The following is a 25,522-nucleotide window of genomic DNA, read 5'->3' on the forward strand; positions in this document are numbered from 1 at the left end:
AAAAAAAGATTATGCAAAAAAAAATAAAAGGGTAGTTTACAAAATGACAATTTTGAAAATTGATGATTTTACTACACAACAGGCTGTATAAGTATGCAAAACTCATCACACACTGAGAAAATATCTCAGTCCTAAGGTGAGAAAATGATTTCATCAAATTTTCTGAAATTCCATGCCATCTCCACGCCAATTCCACTTGACTCCATGCCAGCAAGACCAGCTAGTACCAACTGGGAAGAGTTCCAGCAAGAGACAGGAAACAAAGCCGTAAGTTGACTCTAGGGCATTTCTCAAGTGTTTAACTGGCTTGAACTGAACCAAATCAGAGGTTTAACAGCAGGTTTCCTGCAACAACTATTTCCCTGCTATCTGTTCAGACATGGAAAAAAATAACAAATAAATCCTTTATAGAATAAAAGGAAAAAAAACTTTTAAGATGCTTGTGGATTTGCTTCCTGTCAAGCCTGATCTAAAAGACTTCGTATCATACAAGCTTACAGAACCCAGAACATGAATTTTCACTCTTGGTTCTTCCAAATGAGAAGCAACTGCTTCAGACCAACATTGGGTAGTTGGCAAACCTTCACAAAAGCCCTTGCTAAGCCTACAAATGAGAAAACATTGCGCCATTAAAGAAAAACAACTGGTATAGGAGATGAAAGAAAAACTTCATAAATGTGTATGTGCAAGAAAAAAAAGTTGCTCAGCTGTAGCTTAGCCCCCAGACAGATGTAGCAGCCAGAAAACTCAGTGAATGCCAGCAACAGACCATGGTAAAAGGAAGAAAGGAAGTAATAAGGGAAGAGCATTGCTATTCTTCCGAGCTGAAGGACCTCTCCCCCAGCTCTTTAAAGAGCTATCATAGAAGATGTGTTTTGTGAGGTTTCCGAAGCAAAATTTGTCTACTTTATTATATGTAAACCAGTTCCATGGTGACTTCAGAGCTTTATTCCAGAAGCCACAGCTTTCTGTTGCTTACCCAGTACTCAGAAGCACGACTCTCTTATCTGAGAAGCCTAAGCAATCCAAAGGACCCAGAAGATCTTAATCACAGCAGTGCAATGAGAAGCATGCAGAAAGGACGTAGCATGAGAGCCTTAATTTGTTTCTCTCTCCTGTACATAACCTCCCTGGGAGTTTCCAGGCATGCTGAGTACGGGACTGAGTGGCTGGAGTCCGATGGTCCAGCCTTCCAGCAACGGACTGCAGCTCTTGGGTCAGTGTGACCTTCAGAGCTTCCCCCAGGCACCAGACTTCAGGCTTGTGTTTCCAACCTCTCCCAGGTTTAAGAGTTTGTGAATATGGCACTTCCTAGGCAGACAGTCCTTGAGGGGACAATACTGACACAGGTCATGTGGGTCTAAGGACAGAAAGTGACTGCCACAAATAACACTGATTGAAGAGGTCTTAGGTTTTATTTTGAAGATAAACATCATGAACAATTGCCATGTAGGAAGATGGAGAAAAATAAGGAAGGACACTGATCAGAAACCCCACTTTTTATTACACAGCAGGAAAGAAGTACTAACAGGAAAGCCTCTTTAGAGGCTTCTAGCTTCAACTGAAGGTGCTGGCTTGCTATTTTGATAACTCAGAAGAAAAAAGGACTGTTGTTCAAACACCTGAAATCATGGCACCACCCTAGTAAAATGTACTATCCTAGTAAAATTTACTATTTAAGTCTTCTGAATGTTTGAGAGCAAGATTAATACACTGGAAAGAAGCAAAAGGCCATAGCAGTCAATAAGCCGCTAAGCCACACAAAATCGCACATACTATTCACCAATCGCTAAAAAAGAAAGACGTCAAAAAAAGGAGTTGTTGATCTCAGTTGCAACACCCAACAAAGGTGACCCCACAGAACTGGTTATTTGCCCAGCAGCTTTCTGGAGGAAGCTGTGAAGGAGTGTCATTAAAAAAGAGCAGCCACAGAATCTGCAAGGCTGTTGAAATTGTTAAGGCAGGGAATTGTTAAAGATAGCCATGGACAAGCTGAGAGGAATATTTTCTGTGGTTTGACAAACTCAGGAAAAGTATGCAGCTCTGACAATGGGGGCACTGGGCATTTCTGGCTCTGTACGATAATAAAGAATAAAATAAAATTTGTTTTCTCCACCACACTGAGAAAACAAAACCAAACAACTCACTACAAAAAGCTGGCAGTCTTAGCCTATGACGAGTTTATCAAAACCAGTACAGCACTATGGGAAACAAGAAGGGCAACCCAGGACATTTCTGATTTGTCCTAAGACACCCAAGCATGGAACAGCAACCGTAACAGCCTCAGACTGAATCAACCCAGCAAGGAGACACATTTGTCACTTGAAAGATACACAAACTAAGACTTACAAAGGGAGGCTCACTCACTCTTAAGGCCAAGCAATTTGGGCTGTATATACCAATACCAGGGTAACTCAGTAGGAGAGAAAAACAAAGCAGTCAGAAGCAGCAAAGTGGACAGCAGTTTGTTCAACTGGGAAAGCCCAGCATGGATCCACACCTCCATCCCCTCAAGCAAAGAGAGAGGGAAGAGATGGCAAGAACTACGAGAGAGTTAAGTCAAGCAACAAGCCGTGTCTTACAGCAGATTTTATGACCTCATCTTACCACAGGTTAGAAATACCAGGGTATTGAAGTTGATTATCCTCATCATTGTAATCTGAGGAATTTGATATCATTGACCTCACAATCTGTGGTATCAATGTCCTGACCTCCTACCGCTGCACACTCAGAAGATAAAAGGCTTGCTCACAGATCACTTTCCTGTTATACAGCACTCATGAGCCATCATCTCCTGATACATTGCCATTACCCAAAGAGCAACACTTGAAAGCAGGAAACCAAGGAAGCCAGCCTGAATCTGAGAAACGCATTTACATGCTGATTCACCACTGTGACACCTCTGCTTACAGAACAGCACCAGTTGGATCCAGCAAGAGTTAGCAGGAGCTCAGGTATCATGGGTGTAAGATACACTGTACCTTTATGTGTTCCAAAGCTTTGTCCCACACTGACTGCTTTTCTTCAGTACTGTAGCCAGGCATGGACAGGATGTTGTGAATATAGTTGAAAACTTCTTCCTGTAAGGCATAAAACCATAAATGGCATAGTCTGTTCTGCAGTGCTGTTAACAGTATTAGGTTTTGTTAAAGGAGAACACTTTAAACAGTCTTAGGATGACCTCAGGGCTAGTCCTCTCTTAGTCAGCAAGTCAGGATAAGTTATCCGCAGGCGAGATTATATGCCCCTAAATATCCCTAAATATAGTTCATGAGGAGCTGCCAGGAGATAAAAAAAAAAAAAAAAAAAAAAAAAAAAAAAAAGTTAAGTGTTAAGAACTATGGTTAAAGAGAATTGTTCCTCCTCTATTAGAAATATCTACCTCTTGCTTACAGGGAAAAAAAGACAGGACATGACTGTAACTGAAGGAATAGGCAAAGAAAGGAATATTTAACCAGAAGGTGGGTCAGTTTTGTTTTCCCAGCATATTCTTGAATTGCTCTTTGATATTTATCAGTCTCTTCCCCAGGTTCTCTTGCACAGCGCTTAGCACAAATACTCTCAAATACCACGTTTTTGACCACCTCACTACTATAACCTATCTCTTCCTACTGTTTCACCCACACAACTGTCAGCATAGTGTTTTCATAAGGAGCTGGTGAGATCAAGTTTGTCAGACTCTTCTCCCAGCTTTTGCTGGTAGTAGGGATGAGAATACCTCATAAAAACTGCAGCAAATATGCAACTTATAATAACAGAGAAGGTAATTGCAAAGAGGTAATCGAGACAAAAAGATGCTGTCAGGGAGTGGGGTAGGGAGGCAAAAAGGAGGGACTGATGACAGAAACAAATATTGCCACTAGCAGTACTTGCAATAAGTCACACCTTGTACTCAAGTTTTACGTATTAGCATTGCTTAAATTGAAAGAAACCAAAAACTCCAAAGCTTTAAAAAAAATCAGCAACACATGCTCATAAGCACATTAGCCTTGACTGTAAGAAAACTCAGCTGTAAAGAAAGACATTGTATAAGAGGATTATGACAGGAGAGCAGGACTGTTGCACTCTTTCACACCATTGCCAGCAGGACTGGCTGCACTGCTATGGAGAAGAAAGTTACTCACCTTTCTCACTGGATCACGCAGGTAACAGCCAATGATTTTGTCATAGCGAAGCTCTCGTTCATACATAAACTCACAAATCTGATAACTAAAACGAGAAATCATGTTTCACTAATTCTGCTGTTCATAGATCACTTTTCCACAATGTAGTCAGCTCTAAGCTAGGCAAATCTACAACCCTGATTTGAAGAAATACACTGAATATGAATTACCAATGTGTTATGTATGACACAGCTTCCTAGTTTCAGTTTTTAATAAACACTTTTAATATTTTGAGTCAGGAAGACTTTAGATAAAAATGAGTACAACTGAGGTGAAAGAAGTGAAAAGCCTGATAAATAGCTTCATGCCATACTTTTTTTAGCTCTCACGTAAGTGGCAGAGCTGGTGATTCTGGCCCTCAAAATCCCTCAATCAAGGAGAAAAAACTCCATGTGGACATTCAGTAATCCGCTTGACTGTGATTCTGATTCTCAGGTGCTAACAATGCATTTCTCAGTCTCATCAGGGCTGAAAAATTTGGTCTAGTAACTCCTTCTAGGACACACAGGAGAACAGGTGTAGCATACACCACCACTATCTATCCCTCTATTCCTTTATAGTATGGTGGATTAACTCACATGGCATCCAGTTTGAAGACTTGGATGAAGATGTCCCCCTGGCTGACTCAGTCAGGCATGAACACACACTTTCTGGATGGGTAAAACAGCTAAAGGAGATGGTGGAAATTTTCAGCCTCTCCAGACGCTGCATTTTGTCTCTCCTACTCAATTCTAAAATGAGTACCATGGGGGTGGCTCCAGACACTTGTGTGCTTTTAAATCCACCTGTGGGCCTCACCCCAACGAGTAATCTCCATCTGTCAGTGGTAGAGCATTCAAATATACAACTATACCTTTGAGCAATGCCTGGGCTCTAGGATAGGAAGTGCCAAAATTTATCAATCCCCACAGGGTTTCATGCTAAATATTCCCACCAGTCTACAGAAAGCACTGGTAAGGTAAGATGGGGTAAGTACACCCAGTGAGATAGCAGAAAGAGACTGGGACAGATTAAATATGAACATATTAAATGAAGCATATGTGAATGCACAGGGAAAATAATCCCAAACAAAGCTGCAAACTAGAAACATGGCATGTGGAGGAAAAAAGGCTTTGGAGGAGTTTTAAAGACAGTATTTATATATTGTGCATGACAACTTACAATTCAGCTTTTTCTGCCATTTGGATAAGACGGCTCTCTTCAAACTGTACTATCCCTCCTGCCTGAAGCAATTCTAAAAGGACCTGTAGATAATGAAGAACAGTTATTTATATTGCAGCAGTAGTATAACAGCCAGCACCATTCAGAAGTACACTGATCCTGCTCCATTAAACTGTGTTTAACACGGGGTGCATTTTACAGATTTTTTTTTAAATTGATTTTGCCATTAGCTACAAAGGTAATGCATTTACACAGAACTTTCCCTGCCTCTCTTCTTATAGTTGTCAAGCCCCTCCTGGAGGCAACAATGGGGAAGGATGCTCCTTCACTCCTGCTCTGGACAGCACTACCCTTGTTGGCTGCCATTCCTATGCTAGGTAACTCTTTTGGCATATAACCTTCCCTATGCTTTTCTGCTAGCATCCGTACCCAGTGAGGCCAGTCTTACCATACCTAGCACTTAAATCTATGTTTCCTTGAAGACAATTACCTGTTGCCTCTCTGAATGGCGGGAGTCATCATCTGGACTACACAGAAATTCAAGGACCTGTGCAAGGATGTAAAAGTTAGAGTGAGTTAAGCCTGGTTAGCATAGCTGTTAGCCTGTGAAATTCTTCTGCAGTGGAAGTAAACAAATAGAATCAAACACCTGTCCTAAACTCCAAAACAGCTTTGGTATGCTCAAAAGAAATAGATAACCAAATCATGCAAGCAACCAGTTGATCATTAAGATGCACCAAAGTCCAGAAGCATTCAAAATGAGCAGACTGTGAGCACCAGCAATGTCAACAGCAAATCAGAACACGACGGTGCTATTTGAACATACTCATCTATGAGCTAATCTCTACTTGATCCAGTAAAGTCATATAATTCATAAAATTGAATATATCTGTAATTAAAATGTTTCAGTATCCAAATCCATTCAGCCTCCACAGAGTTGTGTGGTCTTAAACCATGACAAAGGACAACAGTCTGCAGTTGACCAAGGGAAGGTTAGATTAGATGTCAGGAAGAATTTCTTCATGGAAAGAGTGGTTAGGCGTTGTAACTGGCTGCCCAGTGAGTTCCAGAGTTGCTGTCTCTTGAGACATTTAAAAGATGTGTGGACATAGCACTCAGTTTGATGGTAGCCTTGGTGGTGTTACGTGATGGTTGACTTGATGATCTTATGGGTCTTTTTCAACCTAAATGATTCTATGATTCTGTTTTCTAACTAATTCTTTATTAGTGCTCGTATTTCCATATTATCACTTAAGTACAACTGCTGTAGCTGCTAAAGCCTCCTTCTCAGTCACAAGAATTTCTAATATAAACTTAACGTGTGCAAGCTTCAGGCATGCATTGGTGCATTTCAGCTTATTTCACACAACAGAGACAGATGGTGACCATGGGAACTAGAAATTGCCAGCTACGTACATATACAAGCTCTGTAAGTCCACTAGTGTCATTTCAGTTGGCACCCCTTGTCTCCTTACCTTGATATCTTCGTATACCTAACGAGCAACAATAATCATCAAAACACTCCTCAGGGCTTAAAAACAAACAGATTGGTTCCTGCCCTTATGGGCCTTGCATTCTTTCTCTCTCCTCAAATACTGATGGCCACAGGAATCTCCCATTCCATTGAAAAGAGCAGAGGTGTTACTACAGTTGCTCCATCTCCTACAACCCTATTTCTCACATGATTCCAGCAGGCAGGCTGAAATTCAGACCTTATTGTGCTTCTGTGGTCTCTCCTGTTCCACTTGTTTAAAAATGTAACTCCCAGCAAGATGCTACCTGCTTTATAATGCACCAGTCCTCCTAGGATTGCTTTACTCTACAGACCCTAGACACATTTTCTTTGGTATTGGACCCTGTTTACAATTTTTTCCGCTCCACACAAAGGAACACTTACCTGGTCAAAAAGCGTCCTGTTCACAAACAATGTGTTGTTGGGTTTGGCAAGCTGACGGGCAAGGAAAGTAAAGAGACAGCCAACCTGTGATGGGGTGAAGTCAGAATTCTCTACCATCACCTAAGAAACATTAAGGAGGAGAGAGAAAAATAGAAATGCAAGTGATTACTTTCCTATAGGCAGCTGCAAAATCAATCAGGAGACTGCAACAAGAAAGCACTGTACAACCATCACACCTACTCCTGCCTGAAATCTCCTGGTGCTAGAGCCTAGAGCTCAAAAAACAAGCTACCTTCCATGGCATTCAACTCTATATGGCCTGAAGACACAGGCCACATAGGATGTGACCTTGCTAAAGCACCTCTGCCCCAAGGCTGAAGAGGCTGGGCCTCTCTGCCCAATAATGAAAGGAATATTTCTTGCATGTTCATAAATTTTGGAGTGTAAACGGGCTCCAAACAGCAATGAGGAAACCTACATTTTTCTCCATTTCTATAGTCTGTGTTTATCACCGGATATGTGACAGAGTTTCTGAGCAGAAATATCACATGATGAAAAAAGACAAAATGAATAAGTATAGGAGGAAAAAAAGTACATTTTGACTTCAAGCCTCAGGCACTCCCCACTTCAGGTGTGGTATGCAGAAGAGCTGATCAAATAACTATGTAATGAGCGTGGGAAAAGTTTCTTTTCTCACATTAAATTAGTTGTTAGTCAACGAATGTCTTGAGAAACTTATGGCTGTGCTGACTTGACTTGACATCACAGAAAACCTGTATAGCAAAAAAACACTACAAAAGGGGTTTGAAACCTCTGGAGTGTGCTCATCACCTGTCTAGCATGTAAAAAAAAGCGTGACATGTTCTTGACGTGATGTCTCATTCTTCTAAACAGAAAAAATCCCAAACCTAAGGGAATGTGAAATGACCCTGTTTGGAGAGTCCCCCTTCTAAGAGTAGGGAATTTAGCTGGAAGAAATCCATCACCTGAACAACTGTCAGCTAACATCTGAGAGGTGCTCTAGCAAAGGCTAGAGACAGAGCATTTCACAGTTTATAACTCCATTCAGTATAAGCTTGGGAAATGCAACTGATTCCTCAAAGCGACACAGAGTTCTAGATCCCCATGAGAGGCTAACAGTTATCTTGCACAACTGGAGACAGACGGGCAAGGCACATTAAGGGATTTAGTCCTGCTGTTTGAAACATCAGCTAAAACTATCATTCTTTTTCAATCTTCATTTTCTGTTTAAAAACTCTATTTCATACAGGAGCCTGGAAGAGTGACATTAGCTAACAGCATTAAAAATATGGTTCACAAAAAAAAAATTGGAGTATTTTATTCATTTTGGCTTTGTTTTTCACAAGCTCGGTCTTTGTCAATCTTTGTGGACCTCTGAAACACAGAAACCTTACTGAGGCTGCAGGCCAAACACATACTTTCTAAACAATGATATATTTGACAAAATTTAGATATGCTAAGTTTACATTAGATGAACTGTTTTAACAGCATGGCTATTTAAGTGCTTTCTTTCCCAATTATAAATTTCTTCTAATTTTAATTCTTATAAATTTATTTTTTTTTCTAAATAAAAAGTCCCAAGATTTTTTTAAATCTATTGAAAAGAAGAGCAGATTCCAGAGGAGATTCAGTCTCTCCAAGGGAGACGGAGTCCTCATAAGACCAAGATGTTTGCCTGCAGATGCATCCACTCCTGCAGCACTTCCCAGCAATTGCCCTCCTTTCCTCCCCTAGGAAACAGGGCTGAGTTCTATTGCAGGTGGACGGAATTCATTTGCTACGTGTCCAGCAGCACAAAGTAGGGTTGTGAACAACTTCACTCAGCCTACATTGTGCTGCAGGAGCACATCCCTGAGTAACTCCAGAACACAGCCGCAGTGTGCCACCTCCTGCTGGCAGCAGCTACAGACACAAAGCATGAGCTAACCCAGCACAGGGCTAACTAACATCCCTACAGCAACAGCCTGCTCAGCCAGGCTCACAGAAGTTCCCCCAGAGCAGCATGTCTCAGGTCACCAAACACAGCCTATTGCGGCAGCTCTGCCACTGAATTCGCTCATTGGTGCCCTTGCTCTCATCTATCAATGATGACAGTGACAGGGAAACACTACTTATGATATGTTTATACATAAACAGCTTCCAAGTGGAGTTACTCATTATTAATGCTGACAGCTTTGAAGGGGAAACCAAACGGCATTTGGCAGCAATAGCTTTTAATGAGAACATTGTTAAGGAACACAGTCTGCAGATGACAAGTGATTTCTACAGCACCAGACTGATAGCTCTGACATTCCTCTTCGCTCCCATCTACTAAAGATAGGCCTGTCATTCTGGGCACGTTACATCCCAAACACAGCATTTACAGATACAGGAGCAGGGTTTTTAGCAGAAGAGCACTGGCACCCTGCCAAGCATAAGATTCCTGGGACATTATTTCTGCTCAGATAGAATGATGGAGCAGAATCAAATGAGAAGCAGATAAAAATGAACTTAGCAGTGCAGAAAGGAGGAGCTTGACAACAAAATACAACCCAGGTGAAAGCACAGACAGGAATAGAGACCTCTCTGTCACCACGTTTAACGTCACACAGCTTCACTTCTAAATATCCAACCTCAGCCTTTGCTGAGGCGCATCCAAGTTTCAGCTCACCTTCTCAGAGGTGTCATCCAGTGCAGGACTGGAACCCCCTCCCCTAAGTTACACACTTTACTGCACAGAGATGTATATAAGCAGCCAGATGTAAAGACAGGGGTTAATTTTTAGGCACACTCACTTTCAGAAGTATGTCCACAATTCGCTGTTGATATTCCACAGCTTGCTTGTCATTCTTAAAGTCTTCAAAAGTCTGCATGAGGCAAAACAATGACATCTTGAGAACAATGCTCTCTGCTGCCAGCCCCAGAAATACAAGCCAAGACATAGCAGCAGCCATATCACAAAGCTGTTTTTAAGTCCTCTTTGTGTGTGTTACTTAAGCAGAAGGTTCCAAGATAGTTTCCTTTTTTGTAACTACCAAGACTTTTTTTTCTTATTTAGGTAAATGTAACAGGCCCAAATAGACAGAGGAAATTCAAGACAGAAAGCTGACCCTCTATGCAGGAGAGAGATGTAGGTACTAAAACACACTTTACAAATACATTATTCTTGTTTTAGTTGAGTTTTAGATGGCCTGTTTGCAGTGCTCACTGTGTAATGTCAGATGTTCATCAATTTATATTTAAGGACATAAATGACTATTATGATCTCCTCTGCCATCTTACAGAACACACATCAAAACCGTTCCTGCATCAAGCCAGTAAATGCTGGTTTACCTATGCTCAAACTTTTCAATAGAATCTTGCAGATCATGCAACCACAACAAAGATGATGGAAGAACTGGTTTTGAGATTTCTTCTTGGAAGACATCAGTGGTCTCTTACCAGAGCAAGAACATTAAGGAATTCCCGAGTGTCGAAGTGCAGCAAGGTACGAATGTGAGGGTAGACCTCTTCATCCACAGATCCCTCAGTTGAATGTAGCCGTATGAGAAATTCAAAGACCTACAGTGAAAAAAAATCAAACATTTCCTATAGATTTCAGATAACTGATATTGCAAGCACATGGGAAAGCAGCAGCATTACCTGCTTTGAACTTAAGCTCTAAAACACCTTAGGAGCCCATCAGTGTTCGTTTTTGAACAATGTTTCCTGACACTTGTTAGTAGAGAAAAATTCCCTTCCTTAGGCTCATCAACCAACTTGAGGTCAATCACTGTGCAAAAATTAAGGATCATACTTGGAGACCAAAGGGTCTGACATTAGATTAACCCCCTCCCCATCCTGCCACCTCTCCCCACAAGCTGTGCAGCTGTTCCTTATCCAAGGCACAGCTCCTCTCCTTGTCAGCAGTTCCCTTGGGAAGAGCCAGCCAATCTGCCCCCACATTCTGAGGAGAAAAAACAGCACCTTCAGCAAATGTCACGTTCTCTCATTTACTCCTATTCGGAGTTAATTTTCCTGTTAGCACAATGGCAGTGAAGCCAGGAGGGGTTAAGCAGCTTGACTTTCCAACGCACAGCCTCCCTAGTGTAACCTGCTTTCCTTGAACCTGATGCGCACCTGCCATCTAGAAACTGGTCAGAAAAACAAAGAAAACCGGACTGTAGCTAGAATGCTGGATTCAAGAATCAAGACAGAAAGGTGTTGCTTAAGCCAGACTCTCATGAACACTATCAGAGATTGTAACAAGGAGACATTGATGGCTCCTCCCCAGCACTGCTGTTGGGTATGCCTTTAGTCCTCAGACCTTGAGCCGCAGTCTGGTGCTGTGCCAGCTCCCCCACACATGCAGGAGACAACCTGGTAAGGACCATGGGAGAGGGCAACAGTGCTTGCTCCAGCACAGAGGAGCAGACTGGCTTGCAGACCCTATAAGGAAAGGGTTTGCAACAATCCAGAGCTACCACACACATACAGCTACAAGCTCTGGATTAGCAAAAAAATATCTACCTGATCCACTGTACTGCAAATAGAAAATGCAAAAAAGAAACCACTGCCTCTTCTCAAAACCTTGATATTTGAGTAAAACACTATGGAGCAAAAAGAAAATTCTTTTACTAGTAAAACTGACCAGAAATTCAGGAAATATTTTTATAAGTACAAAATGATGATCAGAAGCATCTTCCATTTTAAGAAATTCTTGGAGATGTCTCCCCAGAGGAGTTAAGCTTTGCCTTAGGCCAAGCATCTGACACAGCTTAAAGAGAAAGAAATAGCCAAGCTTGAAGGCTCTGATGGAAACAAGGAAAAGAGATTTACTTGGCAGTCACCATGCCAATTTTCACAACACGTGACCTGCATATCTAGTCATACTTTTGCATAAATTCGCTGTGATTTTAAGTAGAAACTCTCCATCTACCATGAAATCATTATCAGCTATCAGACTGATAACAGTTTTCAAACAGAAGCTCATGAAATAAGACGATGGGTTTCTTTTCTAAAAAACTCATATGGAAAAGCGTCCTTCCAAAAGGTTGCTTACCTGGTTTTTAACCAGAGGTACCAGATCTTCAGGAATATCACCCAGTGGATACGCACGGCCTGCCAAGCAGCAACTATTGAAAGAGGGGAAAGGCGTTTTTTTTTCTCTTAATATCTACTGACATTAAATAGATTGAGGAAAACAGTTAATTTTCAGAGCTAGTTTTCAAGATGCTCTTAAAACAAACCAAATAAATTTATTTTGTAAACCATGAGACCAAGCACAGCAAAGAGCACTGCTATTAATACACAATAAGCCTATGTGCTGCACAAATTTGCATCTGAAGTCTGCCATTGCACGGCAGGAATAATAACAAGGAAATCTCAGGATTTCTCACAAAAAAAAGTCTTTTATTCTGCAGTTTAGGAAGCAGAAGCAGCACAGAAGCAAAAGTTTATGATCCTGAATAGATTCCAGAAAGAGGAACTCACTCATTAATCACTATTGTGCAATCTCAGAATGACCTCCTGCAAATTAAAGGCAATACAGAAAGCAGCAACTGAGAAGAGCTACCCCAAAAGGCTACAATAGAGCTTTTCAGGCTACTGACTTCTTGTTTGAGGAGCAGTGCTACACACAGGACAATGGAGAAACCGAACTCTAAAGGCAAAGGAATTGTCTTGGCACATCTGCAGTAACCTGAGCTCTAAGCATCCGGTTTCATCCCACCTGTCTCTTCAACAGGATAGGACCCGAGGGAACGGACGGCATGAAGCTGCATCAGGGGAGGTTCAGACTGGATATTAGGAAAAGGTTCTTCACCAAGAGGGTGGTTGGGCACTGGAACAGGCTCCCCAGAGATGTGGTCAAGGCACCAAGCTTGTCAACATTCAAGAAGCGTTTGGACAACGCTCTCGGAAATATGACTTGACTTTTGGGTGGTCCTGTGTCGAGCCAGGAGTTGGGCTCAGTGATCCCTGCAGGTCCCTTCCAGCTAGGGATATTCTATGATGTGCAAAAAGCCTTTGTAACTAAGTCAGCGTTATAAAGTAGCCACTGCTATTTTACAAAATACCTCAGACCTTGAAATACGGCATAACATTTTGCAAATATAATGAGTTAAAATCTGGTACCACTAGGCAACACCACCCATATCCTTAAACAACCTTACCTTATATATACAAGCAGCTTGTTGCCCATTACCACCTGTTCATCTACAAAACAAAAATCATTTGTCACCTTTTCTTCACAAGGCAACATACGGAGATGCAATTGTTTTTCCCAACAAAAGTTAGCAAAATATCTCATCTAACACACGCGGTTTTACACACAGTAAGTAGAACAGTTTTACACATGCCACGTAGCACTTGAGCACTTTTCTGTTCTCCAAGATCCTGACAGTACATACACGTTTCCCTTTTGCAATCTCTCTGTTGTAAGTGACCAGAGATGTTTGGAACACCAGAACTAGACACTCATAAAGGGCAATAATTCTGTACCTGTGAGAGACTTCCCAGCATTCAGCGGAGGAGCAATGACTTTGAACAGTTTCTGTAACAAGAAAGAGAGCAGTGCTCATGCAGTTGTAAAAGCTCAAATCAAAGACTCTGCTTGGTTTTAAAGCAGAGATCACTAGAGCATCTTCCCCAGAGCAGCTCTGCTTTCTCATGATTTCTTACAATTAACAGGAAAAGAGGACACCAGATGTGTCAAAAGATGTCTATTCTGGCTAATGTTACGACAAAAAAAAAAAACAAAAAACCAGCTTTCAGACCATCAGATCTAACCATAAAGACAGGCCACCCTTAAAAAAAAAAAAAAAAAAAAGAAAAAAAACAATGTTCAGTAGTCCCAGAAGTAACATTCAGAGCATAATTGACTAGCCCCGTTTCCTGCTCCTGAGACTTCTGCCACTTTCAGGCTACCTAGCAGGTTCATCAGAGAGCCTTTAGTCTGGGAACACAGAGCAAGGACCAGTGTAAATACTTAGCCCTGGAAACAAAAAAAAAAAAAAGTTATTTGTACTTGTACAGCTAGCACTAGGTTTCTGAAAGTCCTTTTTAAAATCATGAACACCCAAAGAGTCTTGTTCCTGAGAAAAATTAATGAGATTATAACTGCTATGAATTGGGCAATTTAAGATTTTCACACTCAGATGCAAAAGGCTCTTGATTTTAGCACTATTGAGAAAACAGCAACAGTGAAGCATCTTCACATTATATCTAGAGGCTCCAAGAGCAATTGGTGCATCAGGCACATCTTCGTGATCAGCAGTATCAACAGTTATAGCACTACATAGTTCTGTTTTTACTGTTGATTGACCTCACACAAGTGCTAAGAACAAAGCCTAGCTCCGTGCTAAGAACAAAGCCTAGCTCCATGGTAGAAGCAGTCTTTGCCTTTTTTTCTGAATTCTGTACACAGATAAATTCGTCCTTTGTTTCCATTATTCTTTACCATGCATTAATACACTACTGTGTCAGCAGAACAGTATGAAAGAAAAAAGCATGAGGTGTTCACAGAACCTCTCACACCTACGCTCCCACTAATCCCATCATGCAGAAAGTTGTTTCTAAGAACATTGTGCCACATTGCCCAGGCTCACCGTTGGAAACATGTTAAAAGACAGTTTTGCAATGCAATCTCCATAATTCATCATGTTATTCTCTTCTGCAGTTTGTTTTTGTGTTTTTTTTTAATTAACATAACTGAGTTTCCCATTCTAACTTTGCAGAGCATTCCTACCTCATCTACAATTCCAAAGGAAAGCTTGTACTCTAAAGTACAGTAACTACACATTACTTCTCTACTGCATCTAGTTGGATAAACTGTAAGTCGTATATGATTTCGCCCTCAGAATGAAAAAGAACAAGAACATCTGTACACTGAATGAGAAGATGATGTATTAGTTTGAAATGCTGGTTGTCACAAACAGTGCGTGGTCAGCACACAAAACTCCCAGCACTGAACTTCTTTCCTACCTCCATGGGGCTAATGAAGTCATTCATCCCACTGTTGTAGACGTAAATCATGGCATCGTAGAGACGGTTTTCCCAGCACAGAAGTACTACCTGAAAAGAGACAGAGCTATGTTCTATTACAAGTTAGTGACCAAAAGACACCAGTGGTTTGGACTACAGAAGTTTTCCATTAAAAGGTGGCACCTTGTTTCCACATGCTACCTTGTGCTTAAAAGCATAAGAAGTGTGCCTCTGCAACTAGGGGATATTGTCATTTATTCAGAGGAACTCGATACAGTACTCATTACTGTAGCTCACCTGCTGTATGTCTAAGCTGGTGATATCCATATGCACAATGCAAGCTTCCATATTTTCCAGCCTGTTCTTGTCTTGGAAGTGAAGCAGCAAGTCTTTCATCACTTGAGCTGTGATTCCCATCAGCTTATCACTTAAGATATATGGCTCCAAGCACTCCAGAAAGATGCCTTTAGCTACAGAATTCTCACTCATCTTATCATATATCTGATTAAATAATAGATCCCTAGGAGGAAAGAAGTGTTTAGTTATCAAATAATCTTATTAACATCTTATTACTTCTACTTTCTGAGGGCTCCAAATTATACTCTGTTTTTCTTCAGCTCAGCAGCTGAAAGCCCCGTTCATCTCCCATGCAGACCTAAGTCATAGGCAGCTACACAGAATAAACCTGCTATGGATGTTGCAGCAGAAAAGTCGCTGTTAGAGGAGAAATGACGATGACAGGAAAATCTATCCAGACAGATTCTTTGTTAAGGAGGTGGTGTGGAGGAAAATTAGAACCATTTTTTTCTTCCTCTATAAAAAAATTAAGAGGGATTTTCTTTTTTGAGTACTGAATACCCTGATTTCAGCATCAGTCTTTAAGCATTCCTCTAAATGGAGATGTGTTATATGACATGATGATGATGTGCTGTGATACGATTTCTCTAAACCATGCGATATTATAGGAGACAGCACTCAGGGCTACATGGGTCAGTGGCCTACCCTGGGAGAAAACACTTGCAAACTTGGACTTACGTGCGCTGGAGTAAGAGGCAGTAATCAACTATGACAGGCACCATGTCCTGTGGGGAAGAAAAAAAACACACGTAGAAAAGCTGTAGCAACTGTCAAAGATCCTGCCAAACAGTATATCCTGCACAGCACAAAATGAAGCCTGGCCAATACAGCACAGAATCAATGAAGTTTTTGAGTCAGCTGGTAGCTTGCACAGTTGCAGCTTTTCCAACCACAGTTTGCTGGGAAAGGGGAACAAAGTCACTTACGTACTTGCCACCTTCACACCCAACACATGAGCATTCATCAACAGGTCACGGCTGTTACACAAGTAACTTTTACAGCAAAGCTGTGTCTGAATAAAAATTTCAGAAAATCTATACAAAAGAGTCCTCTGGAACACTGTACCTGAAAATGTTGCTCCATAACCTGGATTTTTCCTTGGTCAGGACATTTCTTCAAAGTCCGATCAGCATAATGGAGAAGGATTTCAACCATCTGCATTAAAATAAACATGAAGATTCACTCTCATCTTACTCTAGAGGCCCTACTTGGTAGCACATTTAATAGCCTGACTTGGGGTTGGAAGCACTGAAAACTCTGTTCCAGTTTGGGCATGAACTACTGTGGGAAGTAAGGAAGAGAGGAAAGAGGCAATAACTAGTACTCGGGGCACAGCTGCCAAGACAACTGCATGAGATGGCACAGAAGCAGCTCACTGGGATACTGAAAGTCTACACTAACTTCAGCTGACTGAGGCACTGGACAGCCAGTCTGCCAGCATATTCTGAGGCAGATGAACCCATCCTGAAGCACAGGATTCATCTGGGCCATGTTTAACCCAAAGCTTAACTTACAGTATCTTAAATAGCAAAATTTCTTTACCTACAAATACAAAGTGCGTTAAGAATAAAGTATGACTGAATAAATATTGCAATAATCATTTATTTTAAAAATCCATCTCAGAAACCCAACCCTATTCAACTGATTCTGTTCAGTTGTCAAAGTTTATTCCATATATACGTGATCAAAGTTTCCACCCTGAGAGTGAGCAAGTTACATACCCATGGATACTTGACAACTAAACATCAGAAAACTCTGAAATTACCTACAAAAAGGGTTTCTGTCCACTGTGAGTGGGCAAGAGACTGGATTTGACATCTCAAGGCCTGGATGATAGTGTCACATTCTGCTTTGCTAATGCTGTGGCGTTTATTCCCACCTTAACCTAAAAGGTATTTCCCCATCTCTTATAAAATCCTGCTCACAATCATAGCAAGAACGGCACATACACACTTTCTAGAGCTAATATGATTAACTTCTGGAGGACAGAAGTCACTCCTTCCAGGAACAAAACTAGCATCATATCAGCATACATGAAAATCTAGTTAGGAAGAGATCAGTGACTCACCCTGTCTGCAATGACTGCTTTCCGCTTGCTCGTGTCCCCAGACAAGCCTAGAAAGAATGAGGGGAGAGGGAGAGGAAAGCATTTCTCATCTAAGGTACCATAAAGGAGACTGCAAATCCCACAGTGTAGATGTCCACACCACTACCCTTGAGATACAGAAATGCAAGTATCTAGACACACAATTTTGTGATCTGCTTTTAGCCCATTCTTCTTCTTAAGGTCTTACTCTCTCAAATTAAAGACTGTTCCAGCACAGGAATGGCAAGACCAGATCTGAGTGCTGTTTGACAGAAGAAACCAAGTTTAACGTCAAAAGAACAGTTAATGGAAGGCTGTCAAAGCCTGTATAACAGACTAATTGCTGGAGGATGCACTGATGTGAAGAAACTGAATTTAGTGCACTGTAATGACAAAAAATCTCAAAAGCCATCTCAGAAGACAGTAATTATTTTGAAAACTGAAAAACTATCTGCTTAATTACATTTTGTCCAAAAACAATCTACATATACTAGCAATTTCACAGCAGAAGGACCTTATCCTGAGAACTGCAGAGTCATTTGTTAAAACCACCAAAAGTTATTTGCTGAAAATCCTCTGTGGCCAGTCCAAATCAGACCACATAAGCAGCAGTTTCCAGCATAATTAACATGTTTCTCATAACAAGCTGTAAGTCCCTTATAGGAAATTTGGTGCCAAAACCCAGCAGTACTTTCAGTCAGCTATACAGTCAGAGGAAACCTCAATGAAAGTACCCACTTGACAGCACCACTAAAGGTTACCTACAGGTTACACTTGACCTTCAGAAATATTTTAGCATTCAACACTTGGATCCATCTCCTTCACGGCAAAGTGACAACCGACAGGAGGCACAATACAGACCAGGTCTGATTTTCATTTGAAAATAGGTGGCTGCTAAAGGTATGACTCTAAAAAAGCCAAATCAATCCGTTATCAAGAGTGCTGTTTTTGCCAAACCCAATGCAGCACATTCTGCTTTCTCATCTTTATTTCAATTCCCTACCCTTGTTATTTTTTTTCTCCTGGAACAATGATTTCAGTACATGCCTAGCATGCCTAGGCTTAAAAACTTCCCCGGTGATTTCAATTTTAAAAAAAAAAAACAAAACAGATTAAAAAAAAAACAACACAGCAACAACAACCCCAAACTTACCTACTACAGCCTTTGCTTTGCCTTCATAAAAGGACCAAGCAAGAGCCAGGGCATCAGTGAGACGCTCTTGTTTCAGAAGGTGGTCAACTCTCTAAAATAACAAGTAATATTGGACCTTAGCATTAAAGAAAAGATGACTGCCCCTTCCTATGTGATACCATTGTTTTCCAGCAGTGGGTCGTGAGTGCTGGCAGCAAGCGGTCAGGAAACATCAGAAGCTGTCAATATACTGCAGTAAAGGCCAGTATCTCAAAAAAGATTCTCTCACATGTATGTTTTCTGCTGCACAGTTGAAAGGGACTGAGAAATGTCAGACGCCAGTACACTGAGAGCCTGAGAGCTACATTTTAGGTCAACTGCTTGATGGATGGAGACACAGCATCAGCAAGCATCTGCAACCACTAAGAATCAAAACTTTCCATTCCCCATCCCTGCCTCACCACTTAAACACAACACAACTCTGCCATGCTTTCAACATAAAGATGAACATCCTACTCCCTTTATTTTCTTCTGAGCTCACAATCAACAAGGACTGAAGTAGGCGACAAGTACTTTCTACTTTAAGGAAACATTAATACATATGGTCAAGCACCACTACTCTTGATATGTTAAGTCAAAATTTTAATAAGTACTGTTTGAAAGAGGAGAGCCTGAATCTCAGACCAGCACTTTGTACTGTGGCATGAAGTAACCCTCAGCTTCACACCCTAATATGTCACATACTTGATGATAGCACTTCAGTAACTCCCCTACAACAAAGAGGAATACAACAGATACCATATAGTAATTTAGAATGAGCTTGGTTCACAACATGTATGTTGCAACTGACTTTTGAATTTTAGGAACTAAAATCTAATACATAAAAACTCTAGTATATAAAAATCGTGGTTCAAAGCAAGACTTTTCACTAGCTGAGGTGATAGTGAATGGCGGAAGGGAAAACTAGCAGAGGAGAGTGATCATCATAACCAAGTGCAACAACTGCATAAAAGTTCAACAGAGATAAACTGGTTGTACTTTGTTAAAGGTCCTGGTACAGTGTCACATGGAAGAACTCAGAATTGTGGACAAGTACACGAAGTGTAACACAGATAAGCAAAAAAAAGTAAATGATGGTCACTGCTTAGAGCAGAAATTGTGGAACTAGAAAGAGGTGACTTGAAAGCCCCTGCTCACGTTATGATTTGGTAGACTAACTCGGCACAAGCAGAATTTATTAATGAACTTAGCTGATGACCAGCTCTCAACATATAATATGGACAGCAGACCAGAAAGACAGAAGATAGGACGATCCCTAAAGCCAGGTAATAGAAGTACAATGCAGCCCAATGGTACAAGCAGTTTACAGCAGTAATCAGCCTTGCTGTTGGGAACTGGTGAATCTCAGGAGTGCCACAAGCCACTGACATGATGTAGCAAACAGCAAAGTGAGACCCAGTGATGTACAAGTTGTAACATATCTAACAGACAGGGAAAAATCAGATGCCTATGGGAGTGGCAAAACCCTACCCAGAGTAATATGCAACAATTTATTTGCATATGTTCGAGAAATTGAGCGTAGAGGATGTGCAGAGAATGGTGATTATGAAAAAAAGAAATGGGCAGGTAGTCTTACAAGAGGGTGATGAAATATTTGCTTAGCCTTGCAAAACAAAGTCTGAGGGAGAACATGCATATACTGAGTAAGTACACTGTGAAGTGATAACCCAGAGAGGCAAAAACTGCTATTTAACTCAAGTGAAAAAAACAGCACAGCAACAGAGAGACAAACAGATCACTACAAACTTTAATTTGGAAAGAGATAGGATTTCAGCTGCCAGAGAAATAATGATCCAAAACAGCTTCTAGCAACAGAAAGAAGGACCTAAAAATCCAATGAACTTTCTAGGTAACCTTTGATAAGTTTCATGATGAAGCTTCTGCAATAGCTGGAAACAAAATAAAGGGAATTAGATTTCCTTCCATTCCTGTATCCTTATCTGGCTGACAGAACGCTTGCACTGCAAAGTCATTCAGTGCAGTAACTCTGCCACACTAAGTGGCAGAAGCTGAAACATCACAAGGCATTATATGCCTCACTTGGGAGAACAAGGTCTGTCTCTATTCAGCCTGCAAGTTTATGCAAACAGCAGTCCCATAGCATCCCACTGTGGAAAGCAGAGTACCTACAGTGCTGGCTGTGTGTAGGGGTCCTCAACATAGTGCTCAGATCATGCTTCCCAAATAGCTCCCTCCCTCCTCTTAAGCTGTATTTCAGCAATTAAAACCTACTAAGCTGTACAGTTTTTCTCTCAACCTACCTCTCTCCAGCTCCTCAATGTCATGACATGAACAGACTAAAAAAGAAAAAAATATATTTATTACTTAAAAAATACTAAATTAAAAAAATATTTACTTACAGTTGCTCATGCAGCCTGTGGTATCCCACAGACCCACCACTGCATGCTGGTACAAAGAAATTAAGCTAAGTAAAGCAACCTTCAAACTTGGCAAGGCAAGATAAATCACATGCTTATATTTAACAGAAATCATCCTTTGCACAGCCTCACTTCCTTTTCTACTTCAACGTGCCATCCTATAGCACACCTCTCTCTGCCTTTTCTGTACTGTTGGGCAGGAAAAGCAAAGAGGATAATCCTTCTATCATTCCATGCAATGCAGAGTTTCCTCTACCCTCTTATTTTCTTTTGTTTACTCACTAGCACATTTAAGACAGAAATTGAAGCTTAGGACAGAGGAGATGTCAGTAAAGTCATGCTAAGTCTACCCTGAAACAGCATGAACCAAGGTACTGTGAAATTGTGACACCACCATACTGAGCCCATACCTTGGGCTAAGACCAAACTGTTGCCCATTTCTTTAAGCCAATGATGTAAGTGCAAAAAAGATCTCAACCTTGATTCGTGTCTCCATAGAATAAAAATAAATAAATCATATTGCTTTTCTCCAAAAGATGAGCTACTATCAACAGCAAATGTCTTGCATTTCCATTAAAAATTCCCTGCATTTACCTTAGTTCCCAGGTAAAAGATCTGACCACCACAGCTGCTGATGGACTGATAGCAAGCTTTCTCTCCAACCAATGCCTACAGAGAGAAGAACATCATGCAAATCAAACTGCTTTTTGTTTTTGCAAATTTTCCCAAGATATATATATATACTTGAATTTTGTCATTAAGAAATCATAATGAGGACTGGGAAAGAATAACGCAGACTGCTGGGCAATAGTAAAGAAAAAGGCTCTTCTATCATGCCCTCCTGCTCATGAATGCAGCTTAAAGTGCTGCTGAGCTCTGTCTGCCCAGAAAGCACAAAGGAGTCATAAGGACCCACCAGCAGTGCTTTGCGCCTATCCTCAGGTAGCAAGAAAGTTACAGGGGCTCCTTCCTTGGGAAGATGTGTAGAAGGAGCAAAAACAATTTAGAAACAGTTTTTCAAGCCATGACTCTGGCTTGAAAATGGTAATATCAGGTTTCAAAAACCCTTCTTTCCAAAGCTCCAAGCTCCTCCACTTAAGGCATATCTCAAAGAGCTACCACAAGCACCGTTTGCACCCACCAGTGCTTCGCTGACATTGCCTCCAGTAGCCAGAGATTTGAAGTGGCTGCTGTTGTAGACCAGCTGAACTTCTGGAATCTCTATGGTCTCCAGTTCCTCTTGTGTCTGACGATCTATAACATGCAGCTTCTCCACACTGTCCAGAAGCACTGCTGTCCGTGAGTTTATCCACTGAAAAGGCAACAAACCGCATGTTTCAGCAAGACACGGATAATTAGAGACCAATTAAACAGGCTCTGGACATATCCCCCAGTATCAACACCAGAATGTCTACAACCACCAATAACTTCACTGTTATACGTGATCACAACAGCACCCACACATAACTGCAAAGGTGAAGATGGGAAGTCTACTTCTAGAGTATCAGCTTTAAAATTGAGAAAAACTACAAGGACGTTTTTGCAGAGAAACACCAGTAGACAAATGACAATCCTCCAGAGTGCTTGTCCTCTAGGTGCAATATTTATGCTCTAGCACACTTTCTACCCAAAGGTCTCAAAAGCATGCCTACTAAAACACCTGTTCTCAAATGCCTTAGGAGTTAAATATAGCATCCAGAGGCATTAAAAACAGAAATAGTACATCCAAGTTTAAATCAAAGCCTGTCATCCAGGTTCTTCAACCTCTACTTTTATGATCAAAGCTCAGCAAATAAAAAGACTTCTTTTTTTTGCTTTTATATTTTTGTAAACATTAACATATTTATTAAAAATTCCAAATTGCTTCAAGGCAACCTGGCCTCGAACACTTCCAGAGATGGGGCACCTACAACTTCTCTGGGCGACCTGTTCCAGTGCTTCACCACCCTCACAGTAAAACATTGCTTTCTAATGTCTGATCTAAACTTAACTTCTATGAAATTGCAGCTGGTATGGATGCCCACATTGGTATTTTGACCTCTCATGTTTTGTTCTGTATTCTGTAAGTGTGTTTTAGAGTTGAGCATTTTTGTTGTTGAAATAAAACAATCATGGTGCTTTAGCAAGCACACATATGCAGAAACACTACAGTTTTACTAAGCTAACTACAGAGTAGTTTGCATTCTTTTATAAAGGAATAAAAGTCTTTCTTGTCAGATTCTCTCTGGCTCTTTAAAGTATTTTTGTAACAAAGCTACTCCCTTCCCCAGAAAGGGCAGTATTTTTGCCTACATGCTACTATTTTTATTTGTATTCCTTTTTTTTTTTTTTTACCCTTTCAATACTACTTGCTATTTTCCATGTGCTAGTTTTCCAGTGAGTCCCGAGTTTAAGACTATTTTCAGTTACTGAAATCCAGATAGATACAACCAGTACTTCAGCTACATACAACTAAGGGCTAATGAGGCACATTTATAAGAGAACTAGTGAAAAGAAAAAAAAAAAAACAGCATTGAAACTTACAGTGAAGTTGATGAGGTCATAGTGTAGATGGAGCTGCTTCTGCTTAGTGACATGTATTGCACCAGTATCATCTCTCTTTACCTGAAAGAGAAGTCAGACAAGGCTGAGAAACTCAGACATTCTTCACCTCAACCTGTCTATTCCCAGAGTACATCACACCAACTCCAGGAGCCTGCAGCTCTCCTCAGACAAGCAGGCTGAGCATGCAGGAACAGTGCACACAGTTCTGAAATGGAGAGTAACGTCCCACCTCCAAAAGCACTCAGGTAAGTGTGGAAACAGTAAAGGACTGGCTCTGAGTAGGGAGCAGAAAAATAAATGCCCTCTGCTGGATTAATTTCAAATCATTTGTTTGCAATGCAGGAGATGTACGCCATAAACCAGCAGCAGTACATGTGCTCAAGGAATGGTTATACCTCTCACCTCTTCATGTACTGTACAAAGAAATTCAGTTTCTAAAATGGGTGCAAAACTCCAGCACTTGTACAGAGAGCACTGAAGGACTAATTTGCATTCATTGATGACCAATGGGCTCAGCCCCAACCAGAATAATGAACTCAAGGGAGCTGTTACAAAGACAACTCCCAGTCAAGGCTTTCAGTCACTGTAATTTAAGGAAGAAAAGCATTGTGCAAAGAAAAACAAGGGTGTTTTTTGTTGTTGTTTTGGTTTGTTTTTGTTTGTTTGTTTTACACTTTGACAATTTGAAGTGCAGCAAGAGGGACCTGACTTGGCTGCCATTTAATGATCTATAAGCAGAGAAGCACCACTGGCCATAGCTGAACTAGGTATCTATGCACAGGCTGGTGCTACTACATGCACAAACATGACCAGCAAGACAGGATCATTGTAAATCCACACCCTTTTCTTTCTCCACAGAGAAAATAAAAGTTTACCATGAGAGAAGACAGAGGAGGAAGAGGTTTTAATCCATACATCACATCTGGTGCTCGAGCAAAGCTCAAGGTCCAAGATAGCAGCAGAGCTTGGAACCAAACTTAGCAGTCCAAAGCCAAAGTACTTAATTTTCTGAAACCTGAGAATTGCCCTCATGTCGAAATCAGCCATGAAATCATCTTCAATAACAAAAATAATCTGCATGTATAACTTTACCAGTGGCATGCCTCAATTCATATGCCAGCAGGACTTGAAAGGTTTTGTCTCTTAGTAGTTTATACAAGATTTCCAGGCCCACGTTTTAAAGGAAAAAATAAAATACTATCTCAAATTTACATGCTCTCCTGAAAACAATCCTCATTATTTCAGCTCCAGGGGAAGTGAAATGAGGTCCAGATCAACACTTCCTTCTGCAATACACAGAACTCAGCCCAGGAGATTCTCAGGGATGGGCACCACTGCTTGCCGAAGAACAATGACCAACCAGTTTGTTTTCCCAAGCCAGTTGCAAGCTGCAGACATCCCTAGCATGCACAGATACTAGACTTCCACTCTGACTCAGTCAACTGAACAAGTAACTATCTGAAAAGCAGTATAAAACATTCAGGCTTACCAAAAGAAAATGAACAACATCGCCTCGACAAAACGCAAGCATGGGGTTCACAGAGTTCTGTACAGCCACAAAATGCCACGCCAGAAGAGGGACACTAGAAGGGTCCATCTACAAGACAAAAAGCACAAACGATATTTAAGGCAGAACCTTAGTTCTAGGACACATGATGTTCCTCAGATGCTACTCACTAACTTTGCCAGGTATACATACAGGCCATAAAGCAATGTCCTGGTCTACTGGCAGCTGAGCAGTAGCTCGTGGTCTTCACTCCACCCCATGATTTACAGGCAACA

General features: G+C 41.0%; 1 protein-coding gene across 1 annotated transcript in view; it reads right to left on the bottom strand.

Annotated features, from left to right (window-relative positions):
• The window catches only part of VPS8 (VPS8 subunit of CORVET complex), a 74,677-nt gene that overhangs the window by 31,593 nt on the left and 17,562 nt on the right, over window positions 1-25,522 (bottom strand). The window contains exons 12-32 of the mRNA XM_068692475.1: window positions 25,230-25,337; window positions 23,720-23,800; window positions 22,338-22,508; window positions 21,791-21,865; window positions 21,080-21,115; window positions 18,780-18,870; window positions 17,609-17,655; window positions 16,606-16,695; window positions 16,219-16,265; window positions 15,481-15,703; window positions 15,184-15,273; window positions 13,702-13,753; window positions 13,374-13,416; window positions 12,263-12,335; window positions 10,663-10,782; window positions 10,017-10,088; window positions 7,222-7,341; window positions 5,815-5,871; window positions 5,325-5,407; window positions 4,125-4,209; window positions 2,982-3,080 (exon numbers count right to left, since the gene is read on the bottom strand). Coding sequence (XP_068548576.1) covers window positions 2,982-3,080; window positions 4,125-4,209; window positions 5,325-5,407; window positions 5,815-5,871; window positions 7,222-7,341; window positions 10,017-10,088; window positions 10,663-10,782; window positions 12,263-12,335; window positions 13,374-13,416; window positions 13,702-13,753; window positions 15,184-15,273; window positions 15,481-15,703; window positions 16,219-16,265; window positions 16,606-16,695; window positions 17,609-17,655; window positions 18,780-18,870; window positions 21,080-21,115; window positions 21,791-21,865; window positions 22,338-22,508; window positions 23,720-23,800; window positions 25,230-25,337 — 1,863 coding nt within the window. The remainder of the gene's footprint in view (window positions 1-2,981; window positions 3,081-4,124; window positions 4,210-5,324; window positions 5,408-5,814; window positions 5,872-7,221; window positions 7,342-10,016; window positions 10,089-10,662; window positions 10,783-12,262; window positions 12,336-13,373; window positions 13,417-13,701; window positions 13,754-15,183; window positions 15,274-15,480; window positions 15,704-16,218; window positions 16,266-16,605; window positions 16,696-17,608; window positions 17,656-18,779; window positions 18,871-21,079; window positions 21,116-21,790; window positions 21,866-22,337; window positions 22,509-23,719; window positions 23,801-25,229; window positions 25,338-25,522) is intronic.

The sequence above is a fragment of the Anas acuta genome, chromosome 9 (genome assembly GCF_963932015.1).
Source record: "Anas acuta chromosome 9, bAnaAcu1.1, whole genome shotgun sequence".
Lineage (NCBI taxonomy): Eukaryota > Metazoa > Chordata > Aves > Anseriformes > Anatidae > Anas > Anas acuta.